At 48.9% G+C, this 25,774-nt stretch overlaps 1 protein-coding gene across 2 annotated transcripts; it reads right to left on the bottom strand.

Annotated features, from left to right (window-relative positions):
* Nucleotides 1–1,376: 1,376 nt before the first annotated feature.
* Nucleotides 1,377–24,890, bottom strand: CSNK1E (casein kinase 1 epsilon). Of its 2 annotated transcripts, none has more exons than XM_064702411.1 (11): nucleotides 24,644–24,890; nucleotides 20,495–20,582; nucleotides 14,101–14,211; nucleotides 13,788–13,936; nucleotides 12,869–13,097; nucleotides 6,483–6,653; nucleotides 4,850–4,998; nucleotides 4,145–4,337; nucleotides 3,902–4,041; nucleotides 3,447–3,512; nucleotides 1,377–2,907 (listed from the first exon to the last, which is right to left on the bottom strand). In XM_064702411.1, exons 2-10 carry the CDS (start codon nucleotides 20,568–20,570, stop codon nucleotides 3,480–3,482), a joined length of 1,251 nt encoding a protein of 416 aa, XP_064558481.1. In that variant the 5' UTR covers nucleotides 20,571–20,582; nucleotides 24,644–24,890; the 3' UTR covers nucleotides 1,377–2,907; nucleotides 3,447–3,479. The 2 variants fall into 2 exon arrangements, with proteins under 2 accessions (XP_064558481.1, XP_064558482.1); XM_064702412.1 differs by having other exon boundaries at nucleotides 1,377–2,778.
* Nucleotides 24,891–25,774: the final 884 nt, after the last annotated feature.

Genomic DNA, 25,774 nt, shown 5'->3' with positions numbered 1-25,774 from the left:
TCTACTCAAGTCTGAACAAGGCACTCTTGAGTCTAAAAAAAACCAAAAAAAACCAAACCAAAACCACAAAAGCCGAACGAAGGAAGAAAGCAAACGCACCACACCCTAGAACGTTTAATACGCCTGTGTTAGCAAAAGGAGGCGGCATCCTAGCCGCGATAAGGTTGATCATTTTGATGATTTTCTTCTTTTCTCCTGCTGCACTACAAGTCCCCTTGCCCATCTTGAAACAGATACGGAGCTCCTACCACACATGGCCCGAAATGGCAGCGCATTCCCGTTCTGTCCCAGGGCAGAGCTCCTGCCCCAAACACCCCCCCAGCTCCTGGACCCTGCCAGACCACACTTCTGCTGCCTCCCCCACGCTGCAGGGAGGGCAGTGCTGCCCTATACAAAAGAAACGTCCCCTTTCCCACAGAAAACAGGATTTACAAGTGAAAAAGTCCAGTTGCATTCTGATCCAGCAAAAACATACTCAAAATGGAGGCAGGGCAAATGCAGGATAGAGGTAACAGCAGAAAACCCCATATCCCTGGAACTACTTTTCTCTTCCCATCCCTCCTACACTGATCCCTGGAGCTGGAAGACCCATGCAGCAGGGAAACAAAGGAATAGCTCTTCCTGGCCAGCTGGCAAAGAACAGGCTTGCAAAGAATTTGCAAAGTCACCAAGATCCATCATTTATTCCCAGCAGGTGTTTCTGAAAATAAGTTTCAAGGGTTTGACAGAGCCTGGAAGAAACAGGCCTCTCATCAGGATAATGCAGGGATGTGTAACTATAGGAGCAGCAATTTAGAAAGAAATCAGTATTAAAATTTAGTATTTTACTGCCAGACTGGTCAGACAAGGAAAGGAGAAACCCAAACAAACCACACCAGCACAGACACCAAAGCAGCAGGTGCCACTCCACAGAGAGCTCAGTCTGTTTGCATCAGGCACTGTGCTGCTGTCAAGTGCTCCACACCCCTCTCCTTCAGGACTTAAGTTTGAAGAAAGCAAAAACAACAAAATCCAGGGTCCACCTCCGTGGAAGCCAGCGCACACCCAAAGCCAACGGCGTGGAAAGGCCCATCCCTTTCTCCTCCTCAAGGCCAGACACATGGGATGCCAGAGGCTCATATCCAGGAACCAAGAGATCCTGAATCAGATTTCACATAACTCTCGCCTGTTCCAAGGCTGCAACTGCAGAGATCAGCTCAGGTTTATTTTTAGGCGCTCCAGTCCTGTGCCTTTTTTTTCCAGTAATTCTGATCAAACTTGTTCCTGGAATTCAGAAACGGGTTCAGCAGCAAGACCATGCCTCCTGTGTGTAAGATGCGACTCCCAGCAAAGATGCCAGGGCCATTAAAGGAAGAAATGACAGATGCTGGCATCACTTTATCATTTTCTACTTTATTACTTCAAATTAACAACCACGATAAAGCTCAAAAAAGTCCAATATTTACACAGGAAAAAAGTACAAAATCCCCCCCAAAGTTCTTCAGGTTTTTTTTTGTTTTTTTAAATTACAAAGTAATAAAAAGTTTTGCTCTTTAATTAAAAAAAAGAGAGAGACAGTAAGAGGGGTAAATAAATTAGGAAAAAAACAGGGAGGAAAAATAAAGTGTTAAATAGAAAGGGTAAAAACAAACAAAACAAAGACTAACCCCACCCTCCCCGCCCTGCCAACAACCCATCGGCTCCACACTACAGTGACAGTGTGTCTGCTACAGGCCATAGGTCGCAGTGGTGATCATTGTGTTTCAAAGCCCCAAGTGCCACAAAGCAGCTTGAGTATTCCTAAATTATATTAAAAAACAACTAAAGTGGGGGGGGAAAGGGGGGGCAGACGGGTGGGAGAGGGCAGGAGGGGATTGTGCATGTATTGGTGGATCTTACTTGGGGTTGCATGAGGAGAGAGCAAGAACCATCGCTCTGAGAAACTCCAAACTCCAGTTTCTGTGCGCCCCCCTCTTCTCCTCAAGTCCCACACTCTCTCCGCAGGAATTAAAACAAGTTTTAATTAAAAAATAAAAATAGAAAAACACGCACAGCCAGACAAAAAAAAAAAAAAGACCCCACTGCAGGGATGAGAAGTATATTTCTCCCCGTATGTCAGCTCCAACAATCCCATCCTCTGTGGGACCAGGTGCCTCTCCAAAGAGATCCCTCGGTGTGTGAGGACCACTTGGATCAGGGAAGGCTGGCACTTCTCCCAACAGCCAAAAAGGAAACCGCAGAGATGCCACCCAAGGAAAGGAAGCCCGAGTCAATGATTAGGCTGTTGCCACAATTCCCCCTCACAGCTTAAAATGTGTTTAATGCTTGAGAAAATAAATTCTGTTAAAACAATAAAAATCAGACTTCTACCACCAATTGTGGCTGGAATCTGATTCCCTCCTGGCACACAAGGCTCCTGAAAAGAACAAAACAAAAAAGACCCAAAAAATACCTCACCCACCCACCACCAACCCCTGCCCTCAGAAAAAAAGGAGAGCAAAGTTTAAATTTATACGGCTAGAAACCATATGATTTGAAAACAATATTAAAAAGAAAAACTAAAGCAGGAGAGGATAGCCAAGAAGAAGGAGGAAAAAAAAGAGAGAGAACTCAAAACCAGGAGCAGAGAGTCAGGAGAGGGAACTGAGGGCAGCCAGTGGGGGCAGCGGGATGGGCTGGGAGCAGCGCAGGTGCTCCCACGCGGCTCCCACGTTGTCGCAGCTCCTCGGAGGCGCTCACACCAGGGACAGGCGGCCCTCTGCAAACGGCTCACACCAGCGCGGGGGCACAGCTCCACTCCTCATCGTTGGCAAAAAGAAATTCTGTTGGGTTTTTTTGTTTGGTTTTTTTTTTGTCTTTTTTTTTTTTTAAGGTTTTTGTTTGTTTTTTGGGTTTTTTGTTTTTTAAAAGAAAAATACAGTGAAGACACTAAAAAGAGAATTCAAAAGAGAGAAAAAGGCAAGAGATGTTAGGAGTAAAAGCTCTTCCCAGCACTTCCATTGCCAGCTGGAGTGTAACAAATCAAATCAGCCCTTTCTTTTACACTCCTGCCTCCCCTCAGAGTTACCTTGCCCATCTACTGTCGTTTCCCCTACAAGAGGCACTCAGTTGCTGTACAAAGTCTTGCACACTTGATTACCTGCTCAGCACCCTCCACCCCAACACTGTCACACTTCCAGAAAAGCATTCATGAGGAAGTAATGAAATGGCTCCCCAGCCCAGCATCTTCTCCACCCTTCCTATCCTTGTGGAGAACTGGAAGCTACCTTTACACCTAAGACAATCTGTTCCCTCAAAGTTTTGGCAGCCAACCTTATTCTTCCCTCTGAAGCCAAAAGACATCTCAAAGTAAGGTGAAAGGAAAGGAAATATACCAATCCCCCATAAGAACATAAAGTCTTAACTTAAGGCTTTTTTTTCCCAGCAATTCCCTCCTCAGGGTTTCCCAAGCATGAGTACAGGCTCACCTAAGCAAACACTGGTCCAGTGGCAATTGCTCCTCACTTCCCAAGGTGATCAAATGGCACACTTGTCTACAGAAGAAAAGGAAGAGTTGCTAAGGGCTGGAGAGAAAAAAATAAAGCAAAAAAGGCACCGAAACAGAGAGGCTGCCTGTTTCTCTCAGAACACCCTCCCTCTCAAGAGTTTACTGCTTTGCTTCTCCAAACCACTGTGGTCTGGAAGACAGCAAGATGAAGGCATGCTCCAAGCAAAGCAGAGAGCTAAAATGGCAGTACTCAGCATGGCCTCCAGAAAATAACAGAAGAGCAAGGGTGTAACTTGGTACCACTCCCCTCACCACACCAGAAGCTTCCAGCTCATGTCAGCTCCAGCAAATCAGGCAAAAATTGCTCTGGGGCCAGGATGTCCCTAGACCTGGGACATCCATGCCAAGGCCAGGAACACTGTAGCAGGAACTCACCTGTGATGCTGAAATCCGTGACACTTCTTGCCGCCCTGTGAGGTCAGATGAGGAGACGTTGGCAGGAGCTCCTCGGTGTAACCTCATGCTGACCTTCCGCTCCCTGTCCACTCTTGAGATTGCTCTGGGGGACGTGTTGCCTGTTGGGGCAGAGAAATGTCGAGACAAGAATATCAGTCAATAGCTTTGGCTTCCAGCCAACGACAGGGGTGGCGCCCTCCCCCAGCTCTCCCACCCCCTCACCGGACTGCTGGATTCGGGAGGTGGGGGTGGAGGCCATGGGCTCGGTGACATTGCGGAGACGGTTGGCAGTGGCTCCGGCAGGTGGGCCAGGGGGCAGCGCTCGTGTGGCTGACCCTCGGAGCTGCCCCATCCTCTCCTCCCGCTCGTGCTCTCGCCGCTCCCGATCCATATCCTCAGGGTTCCGGGCTGCTCCCTGAGTAGAGAAACCCCCACACCACACATGGCTGTCAGGCAGGAGAAACAGCAGCAGCCCCAGACAGAAAACACATATTGCTCCATCATGCTGAGGAAGTGGAGCTCCATCCCCAAAACTCCCCCCACTACCTTCCACTGCACCAAGAAAGGACCTCATTCTATTCCAAAACAAAACAGATAAGAAAGCATATTAACTACAGCTGTTATTACAATCCATATCTGTGTCCCAGCTACAAATATAGCTCTCTCCTGAAAAACTATCTCTACCTACCTCTAGCTATAGATTTACTGACACAAGTGCTCCATCAGACACACTCACTAATACCACACTAACTATGCCCCCAGTTAGTTATACACCAAACAACTCAGCCTCTTTTTCACTCTGCCTGGTCCCTTTGCTCAGGCTGCTCACCAGGGCTAAGCACAGACAGCAGGCATTTTCCAACCTTCCTCCCCCATCTCCATGATACAAATTAACCCTGGTACAGCCCTTTTGTCCAACACACTCACAAATTTAAGCATGTTCCAGTCAAAGACGTAGTCATAGGAGAAGCCTTGGCGGTGGAAGAGGTTGCGGAAGAGCTGCCGCAGGTACGAGTAGTCAGGTTTATCATCAAACCTCAGCGAACGGCAGAAGTTGAGGTATGTCGAGAACTCAGCTGGAGAGAGAAGAGAACAGCTGATGGCTGGGGTTTGCCATCCAACCTCCCTGCTCCCACCATGGAGCTGCTGCAGCCCTTGGGCAGCGGCTTGCTGGACCAGGACAGCACAAACACAGAGCTGTGTAACACAGACTGAGCCTGCTGCTGGCACTGCTTTGGCCACCAAAAGGACCCCATCTCTCTTTTTACCAGAGAAAGTGTTATGCATCTCTCTCTGTCAGCTTCCCCAAGCAAGACCTAGCAAGTCACAGTGCCTGCTGAAGGAAGGCAGGCCTAAAGAAGAGCTGGAGATGAGTTTTGGGAAGTTCAACTCTGAACAGAAGTCCTCCTAGCTCAGTAGCCTGTTGTAAACAATGGTCAGAAGTAGATGAGAGGAGAAAGATTGGGGCAGACACATCTGACACTTCTACTGACATTAGCCCATCACCTACTTTCAGCTCCAGGAACCTCCTGATCTGGATGTAGTTCCTAACTCTTTAGTAATCCTCACACGATCTCTCTTCCACATACTTGTCCTGTCTCTCCTCCAACTCCTGTAAGATTTAAGTATCCACAACATCTTCTGGGAAGGAGTTCCACAGGTCTCCACACTGGCTGTCTGAAGAACCACATCCTTTTGTTTTAAAGCGGGCAGAAACCAGCATTGTTTCTTTTCCAATACAAAATCTGGGGTTACCAAATAATCAGCTCCCATCCAAACTTCTGCAGTCATAGCCAGAGAGTAGACTTCTATCATCTCTCTATCCACCTCTTTTTCCAGCAGACTCATTACTTGGATAGAAATCAACTCACCTCTGGTCATACTTTTGGCCCTTTCCTCATTTACACCATATTCTTCGTGAAAGAGTGGGATGTACTAGACCTACACAGTGCATGCAGGGAGCAAGTGGGCCATGGGTTTATGCACACTGTTTGGGATCCTTTCCTAGTAATTCCTAATGCTCCCTTTCCTCAGCAGCCACGGACCACAAAGCTGATGTTTTGACAGAACAGCTTATTGGTGAGTGGCACTGGTCAGCCAAAGCCTACTATTGTGCATGTGACCTGAGGACCAAGACTTCTCTCTGTTCTCACATACATTACTCCATGTTTACTTACAAAGAACTGCATTTGCCACCTTATGGCCTGGTTATTCCTGGGACTCCCCATCAAACAGTAAAAATTCATCATCAGCAGCATATGTTCTCAGCTCAATGCCCACCCTCCTCCTTTAAAATGCTCACCAGGTCCTGAAGATCCCCCCTCTCAGCACTCCCATGCCCTCACTAATGTAAGGTTTGACTGTCCACAGAAACACACTTCCCACTTCTGAACCCGAACTGTACCACGACCACTCCGCTACCCTTCCCATCACCCATGTCAGCAGCACATCCTGGTCTGGGGTATTGGCACTGCTCTTTAGGATTCAGGATTCCAGGGGGTTTCAGCAGGTGAACAAGCCAAGCAGCAGACAAGACAGCCATCAAGATGAGAGCACTTACAAGGGTACCCTTTGCAGAGCACCTCGATGGGCGTTGACATCTTTTTCTCGCTGATCCTCTCGTACTTTTGGCGCTTGGTGGCAGCCTTGAGGCCCTGCCAGGGCAGCGAGCCCAGGTTGAAATACATGAGCACATACCCCAGGCTCTCCAGGTCATCACGGCGACTTTGTTCTGTGAGAAGTTACAAAGGGGCAAGGAGTGAGCAGCAAACAAAACTGCTTTAGCAATCACATAGCTCTGGAGGTGAACACTGAATGGAACAACCAACCCTCTCACTTTTCTGGTAGATTTCTATAGATAGACAAACTTGTGGAAGATATTCCACAGCAAATTCCTGTGATGATGGTCATACTGCAAGAGTTAAGGTGCTTCTCTCCCCATAAAGCCCAACCCACTTCATAACTAATGACTCTGACTACCTCCTCACTTGGACAAGCCCTAATTGACACAAGAATTTCACATCTCAAGAATTGCTGCAGCAACCCTGCCTACTTTGCTCTTCCCAGTCCCAGAGGAAGGGCACCTACACTTCCCCACCCAGAATGATTCTTCAGTCCAGGGATTAGTCATGACAGAGGTAGTCACAGATAGACAAAGCTAACAGAGCTAAGTCCAACACAGCCCTTTCAAACACATCTTCTAATTAAACTGCTGATAGTGTTTAAGCAGGGCAGAAACAAGGAACTAGGGACCCCTTCTTGTAGTAAACAACTTTGTTGATAGTAGAAGCCTAACATGTAATGTGCAAAGATGTCTTTCCAGCTTGGTGACATTTTTCAAGCTGTGGAGGAAAGGGGCACACTTGGAAGAAAAAATTCCCCTCCAAATGAGGAATGACTGTGTAACTGGCATCACTACCAACTCTACTTAGACCAAGGGTTGCCCATAAGATGCCATTGGAAGGACCTATATTTAGATGCTTACTTATAAAACAAAAGAAACTGGCTCACAAAAAAACCCCCAACATTTCACATTGACCTTGTTCTCTGGAATAGCCAAGCCATTTTAAAGTTTAAAGCTAGCTCAAGAAGGATTTGATGCAGAATCTCAACAACTGCAAATATTGCCTGGTTAACTCCTCCCAACTCCTCCAACATTGCTTGCAAATTCATCTATAAATCTTGCCAAGATTGTCTTGTTCTTGTTTCCCTCCCAAATAAAATAAACAATTTGGAGAAAGTACTTTACATCTCCAGAAGAACAACTGACACAGATAACAAGCAGGCAAAATATGGCTTAAGGGAGAGCACAGGGATAGAGGAAAGACTAAAGAGCTCCATCTATTTGATTAATTTACTACAGCACATTTTGCTGGATTCAGTGCCACATCCTGGAAGATGTTCAGATTATATACCAGTCTGTGAGCTGTCAGTATCAGATACATGCTACCACCTGCCCCATTCAAAGGCCAGTAGGTCACTACAGCTATCCCTTTTTTCTCTTAGCTGAGCTGAATCATGACAAAAGAGTAGCTGTAGCAGGTCACAGATATGCATATCCTCATGTAACAACACAAGCTGGGGGTCACAAGGCTCCTTCTTCCTTGTGAATCTCTCTCACAACCTCCCAGTTGTTTTGAGAACTCAGGGCTAGGCAAGTTAAAACTGTTGAGGTTGCAGAAGGACAGGAGGGTCTCATCACTCCATAACTGATAGGAGAGATCATTTGGGTCAAAGCACATGAAACACCACAAAAATGCCACATTCCAAGACAGCAGAGGAGAAAGCAGCCCTGCAGATTCCCAAAGTGTCTTACTTTGAGCATGCAGAAATTACAGCATTTTTTGACCTCACTAACTTACTGTATCAAGTTGCCCACTTTAAAGGGGCTAATACTTCCTAATCTTATCAGGCTACTGCCAAAGATAATTACATGACTGTCTGGGAGATACTTAGATGCTATGACAGGAACAGAGAAAAGAAACCCAGCTTTGCATTTAGCCTAAGGTTGGGATACGTGTACTCTCAGAGGGCTGCGATTACTCACCATGCATATCAAATAAACAAAACTAAACAATATTGGCTAATGACCTACATCCTTAGACAGGAGGCATGTGGAAATGGAGTCAGAACACACACCCAGGGCTTGAAAGCACAGGAGACAAGGATAACCTCAGTCCTGCAGTGTTGCCAGCCCTTGACTTATCCATGCTGTAGCTTTATCACCTCTAGCTGTGGCTTCTTGACTAGAGTGTGGTGGTTCCCCTCAGAGGAGTAGGGAAAGGCAGGGCAGGAACCAGACAAACCTACTGAACAAGCAAATCAGCCTTTCAGGAATAAATCAGGATGTCGCCTCCAAAATCCTGCTTGAACTTCAAACTGCTTAGGGCAGGCTGAATAACACACCTCCACTTGTGTGAAGCACAGCACTTTTGAGCACAGCCACCAATGCCATCCAGAATAGGATACATTCTGCAAACAGATGCCTGGTCACAGTCCTAGCACTTTAGGGAAGGCCAGAATTAGAGACTTGAGATCAGGGAGCCTGAAGTCAGTGCAGGATGCTATGAGCCCTCACTGAAGGCAATGAGAGGGGTTAAAAACCAAATTGGGAAGCTAACTAGTATCCATTAGGTGCATGCAAACACACCTTAACTGTGTCTTAACACAGCAATATGATCAAGGAAAAACAACTGCAAGCACAACAGCTAATTATTAAAATGCTGAACGATAAGTGTTTGACTGCACTGCACTGATGTTTAGCACCTCACGTACGTGTGGTCACTGCAGCCCACTCACACAACTTCAGTGACACTCACACCCCGGATGAGCCTCACGTACCAAGAGGAGGGGTCACAGTTGGGCAGCTACCTCAAAACATTGTAGCAGTCTGTTTCCTGTAACCCTATGCACCAGATCCTGAATTAAAACTTGAGGAGGAAAAAGGACAACAGTTCCTACTTCCCGTTTCTTTGTTTCCTCTTCAGTTACTATTACACACCTCCCAAAATTTAATTACTTTTTCAGGGTGAGGATACTAGATAACATTAAACAGCAAAGAGCAAGAAATAAAACTTTACCTCTACACACCAATGAAACATTATTTAGTGTTACTACTTTACTACTTTCCACTTTTAGAAACCTGACAGCGACTAACTCTCACAGCATCTCTGGGCAGCAGGAAAAAAGCAAGATCTCACCTTCGAGTTTGAAAAGAGAAAGAAAAATACAAGTGACGTGAATGCATCCGCTGAGCAAGTCAGTCCAGAAGCAGGATTACAGTCACGACCTGTGATACCACACTATACTTCCTCTCTCCATTTTATCTCAGCTCTCCTACAATGGGGTTTTTTTTTGAAAATCAATTTTATGAAAAATGTCTTTTCCTTAAGACATTCATCCTCCTTCCCAAAAGCCCTTCCAATAGAAAACACAAGGTCGCCTTCCCACACAACCCAGCACGACCTCCCAAACCCAACCCACAGTTTCCTCCCACCCCCAGTGAGGCTCCCAGCCAGCCCACACCCTCACTCCCTTCCCAAAGCAGGGTCCTCAGAAGCCAAGTCAGGGGTGACAAGACATGCTTGGGCAAAGACTGAAGACTGAGGACTGGCTGCCTTAGACACAAAGCTCATGACAAAACGTGTTTCTCTGTAGCCTAAACTGTCTCCTGGTCCCCCTGTCCAAGAGTTTTCCTCCACTCTGATCCTACCGAAGTGATGCTGCTTGCATGCAGAACTCCCTAGAAATCAGCTGTCTTCCCTGAAGCCAGCCCAGCTGCAGGCAGGCTTAACCAAGCAATGTTTTCCTGATCACATACTCAGCTCTGATCTTGCACATGCTGGACCAGAGTTCCCCTTTCTCTCCCCACTGCATGGCAACAGCCTTTAAAAACACGCAAGAGTCTGGAATGGGTGACAGAGGGCAGGATGAGCAGGAGGCCTCATCTGCACAGCCTACACCGATACCATCTGGGACATTCATCTGGGAAGGCACTGACCCCCCACCCCTCAGTCACCCAGACAGAGACCATCAGACTTCTCCCAGGACTGTCTCACGGGCACCCCGGGCATCTATTTCAGACGTTACAGGCTACACTGGGTGCAAGGGACTCTCATCCCTCGAGCATGTGAAAATTGACTGGAATGCGTGAACTGAAGCCTGCACAGTCCAATGACTCCCCCAACGGCAAGTCTCCAGCTGTGGAACCCTCCCCAGTTTTGCCTCCTACTTTTTTCCCCAGTCACCAGGAAAAGAATGTGTTTCCTCCAGACATCGGAATGCCCAACCCTTAGCTTGCAAATTCAAATAAAGGCATTTATTCATTTGCTATTCCTGTCACACAAATACCCCGGCACCTGGTTCCTCCTCTCTCCCTAGACCACATTAACGTTAAGACAGAGAATTTACTCTCTGAAAAGTAAAAAAATTCCAAGTGATGGTTCCCATGGCAATGCTGCTAACTCACAAATATCTCTGTCATATACCCTGTGGCAAGGTCTTGAGAAACAGGAACCCCAGCTGAAACCCAAACACCCCCACCCCCTTTCCTCCAGGCAAGTCATGTAACCTTTATGCCGTTCAGGGCAACTATCGGCAACGTGGAGATAATACACCCGAGACCTGTTGCACAGAGCAACTCACACCCAGACTCTCCCCAATCAAAGAGCACGGAGAGAGCTGTGGCTGCACTCAGACCCGTGGCATATGCAATTTGCCCTTGGATTACTGTTTAGACATTGTTTGCTCATCCTGACACACAAGCCAAGCAGCAGTAGTAAAGGGCTAAGTTGGGGTGGAATGAATAATGAAGTCGTTCAAAAGCCACAAGCAGACATTTAGCCTCTCGTGATCAGTTCAAGGCAGAGCAGGCACACACAAAAGAATCGACAGACATAGTAGTGAGAATTATTTTGTGCATGTCTCCTTGTGGCAGTTACCATGGCTGTGGAAATCTTGACTGAGAATTCAATGGAGAGTCAGTTATATATATGCAGGTCAAGCCAAAATACAGAAGGCCAACTCAGAAAGGTCTACAAGAACTATTTTTATAACATGGAAGAGGTCAGGAGATTACAGCCCACTCTCAACACACAACACTCCCCATTTTGATTTAAATAAAGCATTCTCCATCTAAAGTTATATAGTATTAAGCAAGGAAGACTGTGGGAAAAACTGCTTTATTTTCTGCAGGCCAAGTATTGACTTCAGATATCTGAGAAATATCTGCAAGAGGGGAGAATGCAGGAAGAATGCGGACATGAAATCCTGTGAAAGCTGTTAGTTTAAAAGATTTGAGTGCCTTGCTCTGATTTTCAAATTCCCAGGTTAGGTTGTACACTTGAGAAGAAGGGCCTCCCAGAGATATAAACAATCTGCAAGCACAGCAGATACTTCCTGGGTCCAACAGGCAAGACAACTTCTGTGTTTCTGTTCCTTAAGAGTTGCCAGTCAATAGCAGAACCAAGTCAGCCTGTTCCAAATGGACCCTACAGTAACTAAGGAAGCCTCACACTGTGAACAAAGTTTAACTTAAATTTAGCAGAGAAAGGAGGTCAAGTGCTGGAAAGAAGTTTTTGGGCAGAGAATAGAAGAAAAAAACTGCAAGAGGTTTTCAAATAAGGTCCTCAGAGCCACCAGGGGCTGACTCCCAGGACAAGAGATTGGGTGACTTCAGGAGGTTTAAGCGTGGTGGGTGCTAACCTGCACAAGGCCTTTACAAAACCTGGGATGATGGTCATCACCAGTGTAAGACCTGGCTGAACACTCAGCACTCTTTTCCAGTCCAGTTTCATCCCTTCTGTACTAACCATATTCATTAAGGGGAGAACCCTACTTCCCTGAAGTTGCCTCACTGCAGCTCACAGACATGCATATAATCTGAAGGCCTGTGACAGCCAAGCCTCAATCACAGAACAGAGGTGTTCAGGCAGCTGGAAGCTGCCCCTCATTTCAGCTTCCTGTATATTTCCAGCACATCCCCATCCTCAGTGGTGGGTAACACCATATTGCAGTGGGCCTCTATCTTCCAGCTCTGACAGCTACAGAACAATCACTAAAGAAGGCACTCAGGAGTCAAAGAGACAGGTTTCAACTGCACATATTCCTAAAGGTTCAGTGCTTGTGAATGTCTCCTTTACACATCTAATCAGCCTGCAAAAATTGTGCAAAGGCAGATTTAGTAGGAGCAGAGTCAGGGAGGTCACAGCCTTGATGCTCAACAGGGTACCCTGCACTGAGCAGTGCACAAACACAGACAATTTCTGTCTTCAGGAACTCAGAGTGCCACCACAGCAGCAGAAATAAAACAAATGTAGCATTTAAGTTATTTGCCCACCTTCTCAAGGCAGGTCTGCAGCAGGGTCAGGCAAAGAACCCAAGCCCCTCCTTCTGGGGACATACCACCTCCCCTGGAAAGCCCCAGAGAGGCAGCAGCAAGCAGCTCACCAATTCCCAGGTGGGTGTTGATAGAGGCATAGCGGGCTGTGCCAGTCAGGTTCTTGTTTTCCCGATAAGGGATGTGCTGGTGGGTCCGGGCATCCCGGTACTTCTTGGCCAAACCAAAATCAATGATGTATACTAGGTTGCCCTTTTTGCCAAGGCCCATAAGGAAGTTGTCTGGCTTCACATCCCGATGGATGAAGTTCTTGGAATGAATGTACTCAATACGGCTGATCTGGAGGAGGGATAGATAAATAAATAAACAGGGAGACAAGCAAGAAACAAACTTATTTTAACTGCCTCTGTTAAAAATAGCACCCTGTCCAAGACACTGGCCCATCAGAGTAAGAAAAGGACATTTTGCATTGAGTATCAGTGATGACAGCCAAGGAAATGGCACCCTCTGGACGCTGCAGGATCTGGAGATGGAATTCAACTCTGCACACCAGCCCAGTCCTCACTCTGGGAAGGTCACCATGAACATCACAAGGAAAGATGGGAAGCAAGTCTACAGGGACTAAAATTTTGAGCTTCAGCATTGACAGCTCTAACTTTTGAACTTAGCTGGTCCAGGAACAGAATGGGTCTGTCCAGAAGAGTTAAGGGTCTTGAACCCAGGGCATGAGCAGTGGAATTAACATAGGTGCCAAGAATTCATCAGGCAGGCAAAGGTATCCATGTGTGCAACACTAACACGCGGCGAGCGGCAGGCAAAGGAAGGAGGGATGGAGATAAGGAAATGCCACCAGTGCCTAGGCTCCAGGCCCCCAACTTCATCAAGAAATAGAAAGCTGGCAGCCACTTGTGCTAAATGAAGAAAGCCTCAGATACAGCAGTTCTCAAGCAGAGGGGATGGGAAGGGAGTGTGTGGGGGGAAAAGGCATGGAAAAGGAGAGTAGGCACAAATGCTTCAGAGGAAACTTACCATCTGGTCTGCCAGCAGCAGAACTGTCTTGAGACTAAATTTGCGGGAACAGAAGTTGAAGAGATCTTCCAGGCTGGGCCCCAAGAGTTCCATCACCATCACATTGTAGTCCCCCTCTGCTCCACACCACTTAATGGAGGGGATACCCACTGGGGAAAGAAAAAGATTTAGCCCAGGGAACAGAGAGAATAGATATTGAATCCCCTGCTAAGAAGCTCATGTATAACACCAAATCATTTCTTTTCTAAAGCCCTCCAGAATAATTTCCTTCTCCAACCACTCCCCCGGCCCCATCCTTTCCTTCCCATCTCACCTCCTCCCTGCATCATCTTGTAGAACTTGCTTTCAATGTGGAGCTGGGGATGCTTGGTTTTGACACATTCCAGTTTGATGGCCACCTCTTCACCAGTCGCAATATTGGCTCCTGCATAGGAATGAGAGTGAAATGAAGATTGCACAAGCGTCTACTGAAGTTAAACACTTTTAACAAGGCCTGTAAAGATGCCAAGACCTTAAGATTTGCCCTGAAATTTATTCTCTATTACAAAAATGAGATTCAGCCACTTTAACTTCATATGGTTTCCAGCACTGCCATTTGTAAATGCAGGCCCAGAGAGAAGCACATGATCAGGAAACCGGGTCTGATCCTGAAGCCAGTTTAGAACAACAATCCTACACGTGAACTGCCTTGTTATCTCAAAAAATGACTGACTTTGGAAGGTCAATCTGCACATATCAACAGTTCCTAAGCTGAGTGGAAGTTGTAGCTCCCTCTGATCATAAACCTAGCCCCTGAACCCAAGCAGCCCTCAGGCAGTGACACGGAGTATCTCTTCCCCAGAAAAATTACTGGTTACCTCAGTTACATCATTTCAACACAACCAATTAGTTCAGGAGGAGACATTACTAACATGCCAGCTCTCTCTGTTTTCTCCACAGCACTGACCTGCTCAATACAGACAATTTCTAAATCCCCAGTTTCTCCCGCTCCTGAGGGTTTTAATAATACCTTTATCTTTTGCCAACACAGAAACATTTGCTATATCACAAATTAGAAGCATGAAAAAATAAGCGAATCCAGTCCTGAACTAAGCTGCCTGGACACCTTTGTTGAAGGTATTGCTAGATACTTTGCAACGACACTAAAGCACCACCCCACAGGCTTCTCTCGGAAAACAACTGAGCTGCCAGCTGCAAAAGCCAGCACTGTGGTCCCAAAGTGCACTGACAAAAAGGAACAGGCTGCTCCTTTTCTTGTACCAGCTGAAAGGATTCCAGATGTTTCACATCATCCTAAAATGGAAAGAGGGAATATCTGTACACGGGTCACGGGAATGACACTCAAGACTTGCTTTTCTCCTCCCCCGCCATGCCTGCTTCACACACTCTGACAAGCCCTTCCTCGTATCTGAACTATCAGAAATTGCACTTAAACACAAATCAGAGAGCAGCCCTGATCACAAGCAGCTTATGAACACTGTCATAAAATAAACTGCTCCAGAACACGTGTGCCAAACATGAGCTGGAGTCAAAGGTGAGGTTTTGCAGATATCCCATAGCTAGTTTTGGTAGGTCTGGCTAATTTGTGCCTCCTGAACTCTGTGATAAGACTGAGAGTCCACAAGGACAAGCTGCAGATAAATCTCTTCATTTATCCTCTTTCACACGCCGCCTACACAGCCAGGGACCAAAGAAAAGAAGGAAATGTTCACACAACTGGATTGCTTCTCCCCATGGATCCAAAAGAGATCCATCTCTAGCTGAAGAGTTCTGGCTTGTACACAAAGTTAGCCAAGAGCTGCCTGCTAGCAAAAACACATGAGCTAGATGCTGCAGTGCTGGCTTGAGACAGACAAGCTGCTAGGAATTTGTAAGAGAGCAACAAAAACGATCGGGGCCTAGAGGGATTGATTTACTAAGGAAGATTAAAAGAGCTAAATATGTAACATAGACAAGAGATACAACTAAGAAGGGTGGGGAGGAAGAATGGGACATGACAACAGTCTACAAATATTTGAAGGCTGTAAACCCTAAGGAGGGAGAGGAATTATTTAGGGTGCTCTGAGGGAGGGGAAGGAGGAGCAATGGGATTAATTTAATACAGATTTTAAAGCAGGATCCAGGAGAAGGGAAAGGGGAAAAGCCATCCTGAGAGGTAGAAACATTTGTCCAATGCTTACTTTTGAAAAAATGCTGGCATTTTCCACTTAAAAAGTGGTGGCCAGAAAAACAAGTTGATACATTCCCTTCACTCCACCAGAGGACCCTTCTTAAAAGCACCAGGCAGGTGCAAGTAGGAAAAGAGTAAGAAAAGGGACTAGTATCCTTCCACCTTTTAAATTAGTGTTCAACCACCGGCCCTCATCCAGGATATGTTATATACCCAGGACATCCAAAAAACATAAGAGCACTTCCTTGCCTTGTTTCTTTCTCCTGCCTTTGTGAAGACTTTCCTCCAAATCCTCTGAAGCAGCTCCCTTGTCTGCTCCCCAGGGAGAATTTTTCCCTCTCCCAAGACATTTTCTGACACACAGACAATGATGAGTCTCTCTGACTTTTTGCAGCATTAGCATTTTGAATGAACCAGATTCCCAGAACATGAACAATGGAAACATGAGTAAGTCTTCCATCTCCACATTACCCTGAGTGTTGAGAAACATGGAGATGCATCCATGACTGGGCTGTCTGCAGGCAGGGAGGCACATAAAGCTGGAAAAGGGAAAGCAGGGGTAGGCACCAAGAAGACTCAGATTCCTCAAAACGTGATGATGCAATTCAGATGCTCAGATGGCCTTCAGAACAGCCCAAGCACAGCTGTTACTTAGAGAGAGAAGAAACAACCCTGTGGCCTAGAAGAGCACAAGTAGAGGATGGTTTGGGTTGGAAGGGACCTTAAAGATCACATAGTTCCAACACCCCTGCCATGAAGGACACCTTTCACTAGACCAGACTGCTCACAGCCCCATCCAACCTGGCCTTAAACACTTCTAGGGATGGGGCATCCACAACTTCTGTGGGGTACCTGTTCCAGTCTCTCGCCACCTTCATAGCAAAGAATTTCTTCTTAATATCTTATCTAAACCTTTTTCAGTTTAAATTCATTCCCCTTGTCCTATCACTATGCGCCCTTGCAAAAAGTCTCTCCCAGTCTTTCTTGTAGGCTTCCTTCAGGGAGGGAAGGCTGGAATTAGGTCACCCCAAAGCCTTCTCTTCTCCAAGGCTGAACAATCTCAATTCTCTCAGACTTTCCTCACAATAGAGGTGCTTCATCCCTCTAATCATTATTGTGGTCCTTCTCTGGACCAATCTGACCTATTCTTTGCTCAGAGGGACACTGTCTGAACTCTTTAGGCTTGTTCCCTCTCCAAACCTCATCATACCTACAAATTGCTCCCTGTACCATTTCTTGGCTAGAGATCCACCGAGACCACCACTAGCAAGGAGGGAATTTAAGGGCAAGAGTCTTTCTGATCCTTTGTTCCATGCTTCGACCACCATCTTTTTTAAAGCTACAAGTACAAAAGCAACAGTTCTGTGCTCACAGGCTGGAAAGCACCGTGTTTCAGACAAATGCAGCAGAGTCTGCTAGCTTCAGCCACTCGAGAGACTGACTGTAGGATGGGGGATAATTCCTAACATCCTCCCCCAGTCTCGCTCCGCTGTGGGGGCTGCACAAATTCAACTCATTCATCACAAGCTCTTTGAAACGGGGCCCCGGGGACAGAGGATGTCACCGGCTGAACAGGATCTTTTCAGAGTGGAATCCTGACTGCATGTCTGATACAATAAACACCGCCCTCCCGGAGCATCGGGGGCAACAGGCAGAGGCCCCGCACTCCCCACCGCCTGCGCCCCTCTCCACAGCCTGCCGAGGGAAGAATGGAGGGCTGGGAACAGATGGATGAAGGCAGATAGGGCGAGAGAGAGTTAACAAGCCAGGAAACAAAGGGAAGGCACTCCCCTCCCAGCAAGGGAGGAGCCTGCCACCAGGAACTGTCCCCAGCCAGCTCAGGTCCCAGCATGCTTTGTCTGCCCAGCTCCTCTCCAGCACCAGTGTGCATCCCGGCCAAACGATTCCTACACGTCCAGCAACCCTGCCCTGCCTCTTGGCCAGCACCTCTGACAAGGCACCTCCCCCCCTCCAGCGGCCCAAAGCTCTCGGCAATTCCTCTGCAAACCGGGTTTTGCTCTTCTCAACGAGAATTTCTAGAGGTAAATGGGCTAGCCAAGGCCCATAGGCAGCCTGATCTCATTTTCCACCCTCTCAAACCAATGGGGGGAGAATATGCCACCTAGCACACCTACCCCTCAAAGTAGGGCATGGAAGGAATGTGCTTCAAGACCCAGCTAAGGATTAATACAGTCCATCCTTTGTGTCTACCCATGTAATAATCCAAGTTTCCTTCTGACAGACAAAAAACCTAAAACAAACCCCAAAGAGGACAGCACTCAGCACTTACTGGTTACAGAGCAGGTGAAGGCAATAAGAACCCTGAAAGAGAGAAGCTGAGGATAAACCATACAGCCCCTGCTAATCCCTAGAGACAGACAAGCCCTGCTGTGTGTTCACACCATTATCAAAGGAGAGAGCTGTGAGGTGGGCCTGGTGCAGGAGAGAAGTCCTGGTGAATGAGTCCTCCTGTGTGCAGAGCAGGCTGTGAGAGCACAGCACGAGCACCAGCGTCCTCCAGACGCACCACCACAGACTGCATGCCCAATCCCTCCAGGCTGGGGAGTCACCCAGGCTCCACCAAGTCTCGCTATCACTGCTTCAAAACACGCTGGCTTGCACCTCAAGGAACATCACAAGGGCTTTGATACTGCATTCAAGTAACTTGGTTGAATCCTGCTGTGCTCACCACGCTGGGGCACTGGGCTTCCTGTGTTTGGTGACAGGCAAGGCAGGCACAACCCCCTCACCAGGGGCTATTTTCCATACCTGATTTGCACAGGTGGATGACCTGTTACATGGGACAGAGCAATACAGGATCAGGCCTTTCCATCCAGTACCTCCTTTCTCTCCCCACATGTACCCCAGATGTTTAGCAAGATCCTGACAATTTACACCGTCCTAGAGAGGGTCTGGAATGCTTCAAGCCCTAGCATAGGTGGAAAATGCTGTGTCTGAGCTGTCACCCCTGAATCCTAGCACCTGGGAATTAAAAGCACTGTCACCCAAGACACTAACTGGTTGGAGGGCCACAGAGGAGCAGCATACAGGAACAGGCTGCAGTAAAGGCAGCACACAGTGGAACTGGATCCCAGATCCATTATTTATCATCTTTGTTCATGTTCTGGATAAAGGTGGCAACAAAGCCTGTTACTGATGATTCCCACAGGACACTTAATCAAGAGGGGCTGCCAACACCAATCAAGAGAGAATAATAAAGCAAGAGGGAACTGCAGATAAAAACCAGAGGTTGAAAATAGACGGTGATTTACAATCACAGGAAAACGTAATCTGAACTAGAGGTATTCAATGAAAGGGATTTGGGGAGGGATGGGAAGATGTTGGAGATCCTAGAAGAGGTCTCCTACGATACAGCTGACAGTGCATTAAGGCCAATTCTGAAACCTGATAGTGCTGGTGATGGGGAAAGCCAAGGAGACCCAAAGCAGCCAATGCAGAGGCATCACATTACAGATCACTCGGGGGTAGTCCTCCACTGCCAGGCACTGGAAATGCCACACCTCAAAAGCAGTGTTGGCTCCAAGCTGCCAGCAGATGAAGAAACTAGGAAACATTGAAGGACCAGCAAAAGTGAGCAGTTGTGGATGTACTGGGAAGCAAAATACAATCCAACTGAACAAATTAATAGCCAAGGAGCCCATGACGACCCCCTGCAAGTACCCAAAGGGTGCAGACACCAAAGCAGAGGGCAGCCCTTCTGCTGGCCTGCAGGAGCACAGCACAACAGTAGTGGTGAGAACCAGAGACAGGTAACGCCAGCCCTCATGGAGGGACCGGGCAGGCCGCTGGGTAGTCTCGCCACTCTGGCCCCACACGGTCTGAGCCAATGAAAACATGAGCAGGCAAGCATCAGGGAATATATCTACACATCAGCACACTGGCTTGGGAGAACTTCTACCCAAGTGATCTGCTGTGGTAAGAGGAAACCCAGCATCCCATGGGTTCTGTCCACTGAGCTTCCAGCTCAGGTCATTCCAGACATTAATTCTAAATCCCATTACAGATCTAACAGATCTGAGCCCTGGGACTTCCAGGCTCTCTGACCTGTTTTACACGTCCTGTCTCAGACCTTTCTCTTACAGGTCCTGGACCACCTCTTCCACTACCAGTCTTCCCGAAACTGTATTCCTTCTATCCTTGAAGGAATAGCTATGTCCTCCCTTTCCACCACACGCTCTGTGAACAGAGTTTAAACCCACACACACCCAAGCTCAAGAAAGGGAAGTGAGAACGCTGGAATAGGGTGTATGACAAATATGCCCCAAGCAGTCCAAATCTAAATCAGTCTAATCGACCACCACTGTGTCTTCAGTATGTGGTAAGGCAAAGCTGAGCTCATCCCCCTTTCTTTGCCATGAGAAGATCAGCAGCCACCTGCAGTATTCCATCAGTTTTTTCTCTTCTTCACCCCTTCCAACCTTACAAGGTGCCCACAAATAGCAATAGGCAAGAAAAACAACCCCAAAACAATGATGCAATTGAGAAAACCAACCTTGAGACAGACTCTCACACTCACCTAGGTAAATGTCTCCAAACGAACCACTGCCAATCTTTCTGCCCAGCCGATATTTGTTTCCCACTCGAAGCTCCATGGTTCAGTCGTGCTAAGAAAAGAGGCACAGAAAGAGCAGTGTCAGAGCAGAAACAGGAAGTGAATCATGTAACACTGCAGAAGAGACCTCCCCACTTCACCCAGAGGCTGAGTAGTTTTAAATCTTTAAATACTTCACTTTTTACACGGCTTTTATCACCTCTCCTGATCTCCTGAACTTCCAGGGATAACATGAGCAATAAACACTGCAGGAACAAAACACCCTCAAGCATATTTTTCCCATGTTCCCACTATTAGAGTGAAGCATGATTGAACCTCTTCCCCACCTTTTTGCTCAGAGACTAGGAAGGGGTTCAGGAAAGCCCTTCTAAGAAGGTTTCATTGTGTGATCACGCCACACTACTGCCAAGAAGTACTGCTTCTTGTACCTTACAGTGCCTGGCACTGGGACACAAGTACCTTGTGAGACACAGAAGTGTCAGGCATAATAAACCCTGTGAGGAGTTTCCCTCTGACCCAGCCCTACTCCAACACCTCGGTGGTGGTGAAGCACAGGACCCAAGGGCTGTGAGGGACAGACAGACTGCCAGGAGAAAGCGACTCCATTTCTCCTAGGTGGGGCCCAGGACAGGGGACAGGGAGGAGACGTCTGGCTGAACTGAACCCAGCCTAGGAACACCCCTTGCTCATCTCCATACACTTCTGCTGATGTGATCACCACCTCCTTTGGTCTACCTGAGCCTCTCCAACTCTCCTGCCTACCTTGTGCTTTGAGCAGTTCAGGCCTTTCCTCATCCCTTTACTTGAGATGATTAGCTAACCCTTTGACCTGATATACCCCATCAACATGCCCAGGCTCAGCCTATTCACCTTCCACAGAAAACCAACTAGGTGGAAGAACCACAACCACAGAGTTTTGTTCTCTTTGCCAACCTCAACTTCTGCTGCAAAGACCTTGGCCCAACACAGCTCAAGCGGTTCCCATCTTAACAGCCCCCCTTCCCTTGCCTCTTCTATGGCCACCAACTTATTCTAGGAACCACATCTCTTCCTGAGACAGACAATGTGTCTCCTTTTAGAGGGATTTGACACAGTCCTAATTTATGCAATGCCACATTATTAGCGTACAAAATGCAGACACAGAGCCTGTTGGGGACAGGAAAGGTGAGGAATGATTCATGTTTTCACAAGTGGGAGCAAGGAACTTTCCCTTGCTGGAGCCTGGTGGGAAGGAAGCATCACTGAAGGAAATACAGGAGAGACGGCCTTGTGAGGCAGAAGTACAAAAAAATAATCCCAGCCACAGGATTCTGAGCATACTATAAACCCAGAGCTGCTTCTTCTGCCCCAGGAGATGGGATTACAGAAAGAAGAATGGACGGGCAGCGGAGATGTACAGGGAAATAATCCTATCAAGGCATTCAGGGGACATTGTGAACCCTGAAAGCAGAGCTCCAGTCACCAGAAACCACACACAAAACACTCAGAGGTGGAGTCCCCTCACCTAGCATTTGCTTATGCATGTGGGTTTCTGGGCATCTGAAGTCTACAAAACCCTGTGGCTATTTCTGACTTTCTTACTACCAGGAATGTAGGCAGAGCCTTGGGAACTGAACCAGGAGGCAGGCGTACCTGGGTGAGGGCGCAGCAAACAGACATGATTTTTATCCGCTGCCTGCTGTTCTGTATAACCACATTAACATACATCTGACTTGCTGACACTCCTACTCCAATAAACGATCAAAGGTCTGTGTCCCCGGGAACCCGTCACACCACTGTCAAGAAGACAGCTCTCGATCCTCCTTCCTTCATGGAGTGTTTACCCAGGCCTGGGAACCCCAAACACCTCCACCTGAGTCCAATTCCCAGCTGGGGTGAGCACAGCCGAGCAGAGACTGGGCAAGAGGTCCCGGGGGGTCTGCGCCGCACTGGGACACAGCAGGGAGTGCTCTGCAACACCACAGTCCCAAACCTAAACTCAGACCCACCCTTCTGGGACAGGCAGGAGCCAGGTTAAGAAGGGATTCTCACACAACAAGGCAGTAGCCCTTGTAGCTGATTAAGCAACAGGCTCCAAAGGGGAATCTAAAAAATGCTCTGGGGCGCGGGGGTGGAAGCGGGAAGCAGGATAATGGAGTAAAAAAAAATCATGGTCTCGCACAGCTGTCATTTTGCCTTATCTCCCCCCCAACACACACACATACACAAGTGTGAGTAGAAAACCTGGGCTGAGGAGAGCCAGAGAGCAAGAGCCTGGATTCCTGGTAAGAGGGCAGGACACACACATCCCACCCCCTCAACAACTGGTCCAGGAGTTCAAACATTATCCCATTTGCTTCTGTTTCACACATGTACCCCCACCACCATCTACGGCTTCCGCCCTTTATCTTTTCATCCTCAGGTCTACTGTTACAAGGAAAAAAATTGTACCGACAAAATATATATTCTTATACGTGAAATCTGTATCACCCCTCTATGTAGTATTTATACATGTTATATTTAAAAAGCCATCCCTCCTTCCCACCCCTCCTCTCCAGCCTTAACCCCCCCCCAGCCCTGCCACCTTTCCTGCACTCTACAGCCAAGGCAGCATTCCCAGGGGCTGCAGGGCAATCATTTAGTTAAACCATTTAGTTTTCCATAAGGGATTAACACACATACAACCTCAGAGCGAGAGTGTGCTCTGCATGAGCGTTTGCATACGTGAATATCCAATACTACACAGCCTCAAAAAAATAATAATACTATCCAGCCGCCAGCACTGCTTCCCCACACACACCATTTTGCACCAGCCCTTTTTATATAATATAAAATACCCACGTACAGGCACAAAGGCCATTATATAAACACACGATAAGAGTTGATATCACATTGCTGTGCCAGCAACGATGGCGACCAACGATGCAGGGACCATCGGGGGTGGGGGGGGGAACCATCAAGAGGGGCTGGGGGACAGGAGGGACACCTCTGTCCCACCCGAGGGGGTCGGGAATGAGAAGATGCCCGGTCTAGCAAAAGCCATACAAAACCAAACAACCAAACCCTCGGCTCCATAATGGAGGCTGCCGATCCCAGCACTGCTCCGGCTTTCAGTGGAAGTGTAGGGAGTGGGGGCTGCTTTACCCATAGACCACATTGAGGCTTTACACGGCTTTTTTTTTTTTTTTGGGGGGGGGGTGTTGTTTGAAGGGGAAAAAGGATAGGCTGGGAAAACAGTAATTTGAACTGGCTTTAAAATGTGAAGGAAAAACGAGAAAAAAATACATTTTGATTGAAATGCAAAACACCAATCCCCTCCAGACCCTTAGACACTTACAGAAAGGAGACCAGCATATAAGATGGGGGGAGAAAAGAAACCCCAAGCACAGGGCATTTGAACTACATTTGAGGAAGAAATAGCCACAACAGGAAAACAGGAAAGGGGGGGACACACACCATAAAATATAATAATAAATGTGTCCCTTACACCCCCACCCCCTACAGGCAAACACTACGCGAAGACAGCCGTACCCGAGCTGTTATTTTTCCGGGTAGGTAACAAAAAGCTGCCACCCCCGGGAACGGCGCTGAACTTCTCCTCGTCCCCCCACTCGCACCCGGCCTCGGCCATTGACCCCCGCCCCTACCGCCCCCCACAAGAGGAAACATCGACCCCACAGTCCCCCCAAACGCAGACACCGCTTCTCTCCCGAAAGAGGCGGTGTACGGGGGCCGGGGAGGGAGGCCAGGAGCATCAGCGAACGGAAGGAGTGGGGGGCTCGATCCCCCGGGGGGCGGCCCCCCACCGGAGCCCCGCAGACCCCCGCCGAGAGCACACGGCACCCCCTTCCCCGCCCGGCCCCGCCAGCGGCCAAGCAGGGCCCCAGCAGGCAGAGAAAGGGGAGAAAGGGGACCTCCCCCCCAAAAATCTGCCGGTGGCGGAGGGGGCGACCCCCTCGCCGCGCCCCCACAAAGGGGCTTTTGTCCCCCGCGCCCCCCCGGCCCGGCGCATCGCGCCCTGCCCTCCCCTCCCCCGCCCCCTCCCCCTCCCTCCGCGCACACAAAGAGCCGGAGGGGCCGCCTTTCCCCCGGGGTTTGCGCCCCAAGATGCGGGCGGGCGCCCCCCATACCCACCCTGACGGGAAGGGGGCCGTGTGGGGATGCTGCTCCGCCGGCTGTCAGGGGGCCAGGCGGCCGCGGCGGGGAGGATGACGGAGGATTGGGGAGGGCTGGTGGCGGCCGTGCCCGGCGCGTCCCTCCTTCGCTCGGCTCGGCGCGGCGCGGCGCTGCCTGCCGCCTCCCGCCCGCTCGCCGTCCCCTCCAGCCGGCGTGTGCTCGGCACAGCCCGGCGCTCACCCAGTTTCCATTGAGCCCCGGAGCCAAACCCACTGATGTCACCCAGCGCAGCCCCGGCCCTCCTCCTCCTCCGCCTCCTCCTCCGCCCGCCGTTAAAGGCGCAACCGCCGCCGCTCCCGACGCCTTCCCCGCCGCCGTCCCTCAGCTCTGGCGAGCGGGGCAGGCACACACGGGCTCGATTTTGGGGGCCGCGACCCCTCTAAAGGTTTCTCCTCAAAATGGAGCACAGCCCACCCATGACAGCCCCCCGCAGCAGGGTGGCGCCGCATGGGGATGGTCAAACGAGGGTGCTGGGCCCCATCGCGCCGGCAGCGGATGCCAAGCGGGGAGTCCGTCGGGAAGGCCCCACACTGTTCAGGGCTCCTCAGCCCACGCCCCTCAGGAGTGGGGATGCCCCTTGGGTGAAGCACGTGCAAATCCGCACAAATAACGAAGCACGCACATAAACCCTAATGTGGACAGACAGAGGTCCACAGCGCACCCACCAACAGATGGGTGCAAAGGTGGGACTGCCCCCCAGACTCTGGGGTGTTTGTGGGCCAGGTGGGCACAGCAAGTCCCAAAGCACCTCCAAAAGCCAGCTGAGTCAGCGGGAGCAGCCAGGATGTAGCAGGCCTATATGGGGCTACAGGAGCAGAGCCTGAGGTGGAGAATTATTTGGGGGCTTCTGGGAGATGGGGGCTGGATGTGCAAAGGAGCCAGTGGAGGTGCTGTGGAGAGCTCTGAGAGCAGGACTGCAGGAAAGGCTGGAGGCCAGTGCAGTGTGAGCTGGAAGGGAAAGAGGATCCTGTGGAGCAAGAGCCAGATGCTGCCCAGCTTTGGAGGCACCAGGATGCTTCACCAGGGTCCAGGCACTGCTCTGGCACAGGCATCCCAAAATCAAGAACCCAGTTCCTGCAACTGGAGATA

Source organism: Zonotrichia leucophrys, chromosome 1A (genome assembly GCF_028769735.1).
Source record: "Zonotrichia leucophrys gambelii isolate GWCS_2022_RI chromosome 1A, RI_Zleu_2.0, whole genome shotgun sequence".
Lineage (NCBI taxonomy): Eukaryota > Metazoa > Chordata > Aves > Passeriformes > Passerellidae > Zonotrichia > Zonotrichia leucophrys.
This window is presented reverse-complemented; position numbering and strand designations above follow the sequence as displayed.